The 10,694-nt window shown below is 42.4% G+C and overlaps 1 protein-coding gene across 1 annotated transcript; it reads right to left on the bottom strand.

Moving 5' to 3' along the window:
- Positions 1–3,135: 3,135 nt before the first annotated feature.
- LOC100502256 (uncharacterized) lies at positions 3,136–4,569 on the bottom strand. The gene has a single exon (NM_001196733.1). It carries the CDS (start codon positions 4,275–4,277, stop codon positions 3,672–3,674), a length of 606 nt encoding a protein of 201 aa, NP_001183662.1. The 5' UTR covers positions 4,278–4,569; the 3' UTR covers positions 3,136–3,671.
- Positions 4,570–10,694: the final 6,125 nt, after the last annotated feature.

Below are 10,694 nucleotides of genomic sequence, written 5' to 3'. Positions count from 1 at the left end.
CAATTAAGAACAAGTATCCTTTACCTCGCATCAAAGATTTATTTGATCAGATGAGAGGTGCTAGGGTGTTGTCCAAGATTGACCTCAGGTCGGGTTATCACCAAATGAAGATTAGGCCATCTGAGATTCCCAAAACGACTTTTTCTACCTGATATGGTCTATATGAGTTCACAGTCATGTTGTTTGGCTTAACTAATGCACCGGCCTACTTCATGAATCTGATGAACAAGATGTTCATGGAGTATCTTGATAGATTCATCATGGTATTCATCGACGAAATTCTGATCTATTCCAAGAATGATAGTGATCATGAGGAACATCTGCGGATGGTGCCACAAAAGCTACGGGATAATCAGCTCTATGCCAAATTTAGCAAGTGTGAGTTCTGGCTTGATGAAGTACCATTCCTTGGGCATATCATCTCCAAAGGAGGAATCTCAGTGGATCCAGCTAAAGTAAAGAAGATAGTGGGTTGGAAGATACCAAAAACAGTCACTCAGGTTCGGAGTTTCCTGGGACTCGCGGGATATTATAGGAGATTTATTGGAGGATTCTCCAAGATTGCTAAGCCTATGACCTCACTGTTAGAGAAGGGAAAGGAGTTTAATTGGTCCTGGGAATGTCAAGAGAGTTTCTATCAATTTAGGTTTAAGTTGATGTCACCCGCAGTGTTGATTATGCAAGAACTACAGAAGGGATTTGACATATATTGCGTTGCGTGTCGCCAGGGCTTGGGATGTGTGCTTATGCAAGAAGGACATGTCATCGCCTACGTGTCTCGCCAGTTGCAGAAACATGAGTTGAACTACCAACTCATGACTTAGAACTGGCAGCCGTAGTGCATGCTCTCAAGATTTGGAGGCATTATATTATGGTGTGGCCGGGCCCGCTGGTCAATGGCATAGGGCAAGTGTGGCAGAACCTCCCAAGTTATTGGGCCCACATGCACTTGCCCTTGTCTCAAAGACCTCAGACGGCTATGCATGTGCACCAGATAACTTAACAGGATCCGTCTGAGTGTCCCAAGGACCCTGGATAAACCACTTACAACCAGGATCGCAAGATTAAGTAAACACAAATCACACAACAACATTTTTGTAGCGGAAATCTTATTACCAAATTATACAAGTTACATCAAGTTTACATTGTACATGATCGGAGTAATTACACTATGTTTTGAATGTATAAACATTTATATGTTTAAAATATATGCTAGCTAAGTGACAGTCGTCAATAAGAAGTATAGGAGAAGTACTTAGACCTATAAGAAGGTCGTGCCCACCGGCCCTTAACACCATCCACAGCAGCACAAATCTAGTACTTGCAACAACATGGGTTCGAAAACCCTGAGTACGAAGTGTACTTTCGCAAGTCTTACCCGTCTAAATAAAAAGACCCTCAAGGATATGCTGGCTTTTGGGAATCAAGGTATGGTTTAACAAGATTCAAAGACTCTTTTGCAGAAAAGCTTACTATGAGTGGATCCTTAAGAATTCATTTTACTTGTCAGGTTAATTAAAATTACCTGCATCTAGACTTCTTTCTATCCTAGTTCAAGAACTTGGCCTACACTAGCCGTCTTTTATCATCCCTTCAGTTCACTGGATTGCTACGTGTAGGGCAGTGACCAAGTCTTCATGTCTGAGAAGTAATAGCGATCTGAATCGATTAATACCTAGCTGGGGATCTCCAACCACACGACATATGTAGCACTTAACCCTTGCATATGTCAACTTGCCACCGGGTTTCTCAAGACCAGAACAGGTTCACCCCAACTGAGAGCAAAGCTTACCCATGACGAGACATGTGGCCAGTTAAAAGGTCCTCAATCAGCAAGCCTACATCGACTCAAACGGAGACACTACACCGAGACTTCCTTCTCGTGCAAGTCACCCGCCTGGTCTCAGCTTTATTATTTAAAACCCAAAGTTTGTTACCTGATAGAGGTACATCTTTTCAGATGTTGAACCCATCAAGTCCTTGATGGATTCACCATCATAAGTCTTTTCTTTGTAAAAATCCCAATCCACTGTGAAGCAGCACCTTTTGTTTTAAAACAAAACATTTTGTTTTTTTAAAGCAAGGCTAAGCATCATAAAAATCCTTTTTATAAAAGGGAGTCAAGGAATGGTGATCAATTTTCCAAGGAAGGAAATGCATCAATTGTTTAGCACACAACTCCTATCACCTAATGCATCATATAAGGTGATAAAGATTTTAAAACACAAGGAACGGGATAATGCACCGGGGCTTGCCTGGGATAAACACTACGTTAGTGTTTGTTAGACGTCGATTACTTGATGGCCATCCTTTGTCTTCGTACTTGTTCAAATTATCCATCTTTAGGTTGATTCACCGGCATCACCTTGTGGAGTAGCCCACCCTTCACACCATCTTGGGGTCGACTTGGGTCGTCTTACGCATCACCTGATCAATTAACGTACCTCATGGGATGCACGATCACATGTATGAATATCAAGACGAATATCGCAAGATAATATTACGATTTTACACAGTATAGAATTATACACTTAATGGGAAGGCATCACGACATTTCATGAGCAAACACTACCTATCGCCATATGACCAAGCGCAATAATCACGCTTCTCTAGATTAACCGAATCTAACGCAAACATCACGAAGCAACAAACTATACACACTTAACACAATTAGCCTAACCAGAACTTATCGGCTAACTAATTAAATGCTAAACTTATCCCTCGCATTATTAATTATACCACACATCGCTCATGAAGAACAATTTAGTTTCAATTCATATAATCACATATTTTAGTCCAAACCCTACTAAGCAATGCATTTACTAAACAATAATAAACTCTATCACGTTAACACAATCGTCACACATCACTGATACAATCTAGCACCACGTTGATAAAAACACTAAACTTATTTTGTGTCTCACTAATATCCTATTAAATCTACGAATTAAGCTAATTAACATGAGTAGCAAATTAAACTCACCATTGAACACAAGCCCATCACAACATCAGATCAATTCAAATACACTAGACATACATGTTTACCCAAATACTCCTCACACAAAATGATAATTCAAACACGAGCTCACAATTACAAAATACGACTATAGCATCACAAGTAACTAAGGCATTTGACCATACACACGATCCTATCACAGGAAGTGACTCGAGCATTTCAATAAACATTATTCTTATGACCACACCGCACATGCTATCGACGAGAGAAATGACACAACTAATATGTTTAACTAAATTCATTCGACCAATAGCGGAAGTAACGAACTGGCTACTATTACCTAAATCCGACTTGAAACCACGAGATTGACAACGATGCCCAGTTCGAGCCTTTCGTCGCGCAATAGGTGGACAGCGAATAGGGACCTCCACGCAAACACACATACATACATAAATCCATAGCTAGCCACATCGGCGTCTGATGAGAAATTAAACAGAGCGAGGACTGCGAGTCTCACCAGCTGGGACGCAAGACGCGGCGAAGCTGTTGGAATGATGACAGTTCCGAGGGTTAGGCGTTTCATTGAGCATCTGGTGGTGGAAGCGATGACGACGTCGAATCCCAAGAGACGGCCAGCGTGTCGACGACCGAGTCTCACATTTAGCCGAACAAGTGGCACACGAGGCGCGACGGGAAGGAGTTTGACATGTCAAGTCTAACAAAGGCGTGACATCGACGATGCTGCAAGCAGTGGTTGGAGTCGAAAATGCACGACAAAGGAGACGAGGACAGCCACGACACAATAGCATGGAAGGGGGTGCGACCATAGCATGGCGCATAAAATAGCAGTGCCCAACCACCATGGCCAACTCCGGCCAACCTTCCCGTGCGCCATGGCATGGCGAGAACCTAAACGAGTGGATAGGGACGATGATGACGCCACGAATGACGTTCGACGGCGAGATCGACGGCGATACAAGATGGTGGCGTAAAGAGCTGTAGGGCTGGTGAGCTGACGCAAGTGACGGAGACAACCACGTCCGGCAACAACGCGTTGACTGAGGACAAGCCCGTAGTGACGCACGACAGTGAGGAGCTCGGCGTGATGGGGAGCAGCAACCATCGGCGTGAGGAGAGCCAGGAAAACGACGCGCACACCAAAACGATCCTGGGCGTGACTGGACGGTTGCTGTGGCGCAGGGGATCGACACCCGAGTGCATGGCTTGAGGAGGGAGATAGCAGAGGGGAGGAGCCAGAGTGCCAGACGCCATGGTCAAGGGCTAGAGCAGAGGGGGACTTGGTGGGGAAGACGCAGGGCATGGAGCGGAGGTACGACAAGCTCGTAGTAGCACCAAAGAAACTGCTGGTGAGGAGCCGAGCTGGAGCAGGGGCGAGACGGCCATAGCGAGGGAGCTCGGATGGGCGAAATCCGAGCAGGGGCCTGGGGCGCGCGCACGGGGGATGGGAGCTCGGCCATGGACCTGGAAGCCGAGCGAGCAGAGAGGGCGGCCATGGATGGGAGGGGCGGAGGGAGGTCGTGGAGCTGGATTGGAGCGCGCCATGGATGAGCAGGAAGCACCAGGGAGAGCGCGCGGCGTGAGGGATAAGGTCGTTGACCCATGAGCGGTGAAAAGATCAGGGAAGAGAGAGCGGTGTGAGGATAAGATCCCTGGGATATTTTCTTTTTTTATTTCTTCTCTTTTTTTAAAAGGAAATCATAGATATTTTGAATCAAGATTTTTAGCGATGTATAATGGGTCGACGCGCTATGCGGCTACAAATTATAAAACGGAAAAATCAGAGGATTAACACTTCTGGCTAAATTTCGTTTAGATAGCTTTCGTGACTATTCTGGGCAAAATGTAAACGGATCAGATTAAAACGAGTTCAGCTTCGGTATTTAAGACTGTATTTAGTCCCGTCCAATTGTTACGATTCTCGCCAGATATCGATCATTTGATCTGATGGCAAGAATAACATGCTGAGAGAAACAATTCAATTAATGTGCTGGCGCATTGTTCTTTTCGGACAGCGCGGGGCTCCAAATTCATATTCACTTACGCGCGTGATCCGAACATCTCCAACTTCGCCAGCAAACGAGACTCGATAATCCAAAAGTTTCATGAAACCTTTTTAATTGTTAAGATTATGGAGATGAATACGGCATCAAACTTGAACTTTTGTGAGATGATTAAATTCCAAGCTAAATGAGATTTCTCGAATAATCTCGGTAATCGGAAATGGGGGCTAATATCGAAATCGTTATTCACCCCAGTAGTTCTTGCTTAAGTCCATATTCGCTGTTTAACGGGAGATAACACCTGGGGTGTTACAGCCCTCCCCCCTTAAAAGAATCTCATCCCGAGATTTGGAGCGAAAGACTTTTAAGAGTAGAGAAGCATGTAACTCATGTCCATATCAGTGATAGTATAAGGTAGTTCCAAGCAAAGGCGAGTGTCTCAGGATGGGGTTTCTCTAGTGGACATAACATGTATCGCCTTAAGCTAGTTTAGAGATGTCCACCAATAGAGACGATGTCTGCCAAAAGAACACATAAGGTTCCATGTGTGCAGTTTGCTTTTTCTGATGACACTGTACTATCTGAGTTTGTTGGGCGAGCGGTAGATATGCGACTTTACCCAAACAGAGTTAGTTGCAACCTCTTGGGTAAAACACATAGAAGGAGGTTTACCAACAAGCGGTCACGGTAAGTTCATAGCACATGAGACGGGTGTGGATGTCGAATACTATCGCGGTTAACATGTGGCTAACCAGAGAATTCAAGTCCACGAAGGATGATAGAGATTCAAGAAAATATCAATGAAGAGATATGTTGATGTTGACTTCGTGACCAACCCATTTCATCAAATACTTAGCATGGCTCGTCTTGATCACATATGTTAGAAAATCACATGTGATACGATCGAGGCATGACTAGAGAGATGATTAGGTGGTTACTGGCCGACTTAATCTCGATTCTTATAAACACTTCCTTAAGATGGGTTGTACAAAAGTGAGTTTAGACAACTCGATAAAACGATCTCTCAACTCAACCTTTGTTCACAATGTAGATACAAGTTAGTAAAACCAACTTGTTGAACTACTTTTGACATTGAGTTGGTCCTATTAGTACCCATCGGCAAGCTAAGGGTTAAGAGTTCACATTTGCTAACAGGAGATCATGTACTTGAGTAGAAATCCATTTGGTCAGGTTGTTCATCCATTTCTTCATGTGAGATGAACTGACTTGGTTCGGAAATACATGGATTAAGTAAGAGAGCGAATGAACAACTCCTGCATCTCAGCAGCAGGGAAAATCAATCACCATTTTGAGAACTAATCAGTTATCTCTCAATACTGAAAAGCTTGAAGGCTTTACTTTTCGCAACAAATGATGTGAAGAGACCATGTATGTGTGCAGTCACCACTAACATCAAGAGAAAAGAGACCGCACATGGGAAGTGGTATGCCCTTTTGATCCAACAGAGATGATAGATGTTGCTTGATTACTTGACAAACAACATAGAAATTGTTTCAAGGGAAGGTCCATGGAAGATAACACATCAGTGTAGTTCTATAATGGATTATGACTAGAGACCTTGATACCAGCATGCGCCAAGCCGCATAACCTTGCGTGTACAATCACAAGGGGCTCTCAGTTTCGCGGCGACACCATAAGTCATTAATCGTGACACCATTATTGAATTGGCACCAATAAGGAATCTCATGTGGTAAGAATAATTTGTGAAAAGATAACATATCGATATAATCTCATAATGGATTATGACTACTAATTGTGATACCAGCGCGTGCCAAGTAGCGCTTCCATGTGTGTACATTCATAGGAGGCCCTCAGTTTCATCACGACACCATTAGTTTTAGTCATAACACCATTACTAGACATAATCAATAAGAAATCTCGCGCGACACAAATAGACTGGGCAAGGATGGCAATATACAAAAATAGACTCCACTTGGAAGAATGGTTACAAGTAGAGAGCCAAATAGATCACGACCCAGTGAAATGAACAAGGCATGGCCATTACCTAAACTTGTTGATGCATGAGTACGATGGGATACTGTTAATTCAGCCCAAGCTTACTTCCATGCCCATCATAGAGATTACAAGGTCAAGGATTAGCATCTGATTAGATACGGAGGGAAAATAATCATAAGACTAAGTTGGTATGCCTTCGATCGATATGAGGAAACCAAAGGCATCAACTCAAGGAAATGATTGGACATGTCTTTCCTGGGTTAGGTTGATAAAACATCGACACGGTCCCCAAGAAGATACAAAGTAGAAGAGAGACATCAGTTTGCACAAATCGAACAAGGTCACAGTTTAGGATAAAATATGACCATAAAAGAGCTACAAGTTAATGGTCAAGGTCATGGACTCGAGATCCTTGTTTTAAGTCTGCGTGCATCTTATGTCCAACAAACATATTACCTAAGCATCCATTTGCATGAGCTTGGTCATGGAGTGATAATGGAAAATTCAAATTTTGGGTCATGGTTCACTAAATAAGAACATGGCCTAGTTTTGGGTTTAAGCAAAGAAGTCACCAACCTTCTATTGGCACACCAAGCACAAGAGTAAACACATATAACACCTAAATAGATTACCTAAAGAATAGAGGACAACTATTTCATTGGAGTTCATAATATAACATTATACCACATTATCTACAATCACTGGTTACTGGAATAAAGATGAGAGAAGCATTTTGGATGTATAGGTGACAAACATGATGCAACAATTAGGATGCATGCTTGTCCTATACGTCCTCACAAGTTTTGCCAACATAATATGGCAATAGCGTTCTATATCGGTGGCATACTTACGACTTTCTCGATATTTTGCTAGTCATTAGCTACACATACGTTTTCGAGGTTAGTGTACCTGCAGAAAATTCCATCACATCCCAATTTCCCATGATGCAAGATCCACACATGACGGTTTATCACAGTTTATACTCCATATATTTCTATATGGAGGCCAGCTCTTCATTAAGCGCCGAGCCACGCATAGGCGCCGCTGCCACACTTTAACCATAGGGTAGCTCATTATGGTAACTCACCTTCTTACCTGAGCGTAGGTGCGTCGTTGCGAGTACATTACACTTCTCAGTATTCCCATGTCTATATACCCATACACATCCATGGGGTACCAAATTCCCGGAAAGATAAATACTCCACAACGCTGCTTTCATATATACATATGTGTAACATGGATATAATCAAGTGCCACAATTAAGCACTCCCCTAGACCAACGTTTGTTCGGTCATGCTCTCACATCTCACCTTACCTGAGCATCAATCCATCCAAAACTGAATGGCTCCAAAAACAACATTACACATGTATGCAATATCCCCCCGGTTGTGGGTTAGTGTTTTGATCTAAGCCACCTGATAGTCCTTAATTTAGGGCTTAACAGAGGATGTCGCTAGCATTATAGTTTTCCAAATCTGTTTTTCAAAACCAAAAATGTGTTTAATTGAAAATAGGTTTTCCAAAACCAAAAATTTGTTTTGAAAATATGTATGTGACCATATTATACTTAATCTTGCTCTGATACCAAGCTGTGGCAGAACCTTCCATGTTATTGGGCCCACATGCACCAGCCCTTGTCTCAAAGACCTCAAACGGCTATGCATGTGCACCGGATAACTTAACAGGATCCGTCCGAGTGTCCCAAGGACCCTGGATAAACCACTTACAACCAGGATCGCAAGATTATGTAAACACAAATCACACAACAACATTTTTGTAGCAGAAATCTTATTACCAAATTCTACAAGTTACATCAAGTTTACATTGTACATGATCGGAGTAATTACACTATGTTTTGAATGTATAAACATTTATATGTTTAAAATATATGCTAGCTCAGTGACAGTCCTCAATAAGAAGTATAGGAGAAGTACTTAGACCTATAAGAAGGTCGTGCCCACCGGCGCTTAACACCATCCACAACAGCACAAATCTAGTACCTGCAACAACATGGGTTCGAAAACTCTGAGTACGAAGTGTACTTTCACAAGTATTACCCGTCTAAAGAAAAAGACTCTCAAGGATATGCTGGCTTTTGGGAATCAAGGTATGGTTCAACAGATTCAAAGACTCTTTTGCAGAAAAGCTTACTATGAGTGGATCCTTAAGAATTCATTTACCTTGTCAAGTTAATTAAAGTTACCTGCATCTAGAGTGCTTTCTATCCTAGTTCAAGCACTTGGCCTACACTAGCTGTCTTTTATCATCTCTTCAGTTCACTGGATTGCTACGTGTAGGGCAGTGACCAAGTCTTCATGTCCGAGAAGTAACGGCGATCCGAATCGATTAATACCCAGCTGGGGATCTCCAACCACATGACATATGTAGCACTTAACCCTTGCATATGTCAACTCGCCACCGGGTTTCTCAAGACCAGAACGGCTTCACGCCAACCGAGAGCACAGATACACCATCGTCCAGCCTGTTGCCACGTAGGGTACACACAACTCTCGCCATCTCTCCACTCCCATTGTGTGGTGGCCTTTCTGGTATTGGTCCAACCAAGGCAAAGCTTACCCATGACGAGGCATGTGGCCAGTTAAAAGGTCCTCAATCAGCAAGCCTACATCGACACGGTCCTTAATCGACTCAGACGGAGACACTACACCAGGACTTCCTTCTCGTGCAAGTCACCCGCCCGGTCTCAGCTCTATTATTTAAAACCCAAAGTTTGGTACCTGACAGAGGTACATCTTTTCAGATGTTGAACCCATCAAGGCCTTGATGGATTCACCATCATAAGTCTTTTCTTTGTAAAAATCCCCATCCACTGTGAAGCAACACCTTTTGTTTTAAAACAAAACATTTTGTTTTTCTAAAGCAAGGCTAAGCATCATAAAAATCCTTTTTATAAAAGGGAGTCAAGGAATGGTGATCCATTTTCCAAGGAAGGAAATGCACCAATTGTTTAGCACACAACTCCTATCACCTAATGCATCATATAAGGTGATAAAGATTTTAAAACACTAGGAAAGGGATAATGCACCGGGGCTTGTCTGGGATAAACAGTATGTTAGTGTTTGTTAGACACCGATCACTTGATGACCATCCTTTGTCTTCATACTTGTTCAAATTATCCATATTGAGGTTGATTCACCGGCATCACCTTGTGGAGTAGCCCACCCTTTACACCATCTTGGGGTCGACTTGGGTCATCTTCCGCATCACGTGATCAATTAACGTACCTCATGGGATGCACGATGCACATGTATGAATATCAAGACGAATATCGCAAGATAATATTATGATTTTACACAGTAAAGAATTAAACACTTAATGGGAAGGCATCACGACATTTCATCAGCAAACGCTACCTATCGCCATATGACCAAGCGCAATAATCACGCTTCTCTAGATTAACCGAATCTAACGCAAACATCACGAAGCAACAAACTATACACACTTAACACAATTAGCCTAACCAAAACTTATCGGCTAATTAAATGTTAAACTTATCCATCGCATCATTAATTGTACCACACATCGCTCACGAAGAACAATTTAAGTTCAATTCGTATAATCACATATTTCAGTCCAAACCCTACTAAGCAATGCATTTACAAAACAAAAATAAACTCTATCACGTTAACACAATCGTCACACATCACTGATACAATCTATCGCCAAGTTGATAAAAACAATAAACTTATTTTGTGTCTCACCAATATCCTATTAAATCC

Source organism: Zea mays, chromosome 9 (assembly GCF_902167145.1).
Source record: "Zea mays cultivar B73 chromosome 9, Zm-B73-REFERENCE-NAM-5.0, whole genome shotgun sequence".
In the NCBI taxonomy this organism is placed as follows: domain Eukaryota; kingdom Viridiplantae; phylum Streptophyta; class Magnoliopsida; order Poales; family Poaceae; genus Zea; species Zea mays.
Note: the sequence above shows the minus strand (reverse complement) of the source record. Positions and strands in the feature narration are given on the sequence as shown.

Excerpts from the sequence above, each read along its gene's own strand:
- LOC100502256 (NM_001196733.1), bottom strand. The coding sequence starts at position 4,277 with ATGCCCTGCGTCTTCCCCACCAAGTCCCCCTCTGCTCTAGCCCTTGAC.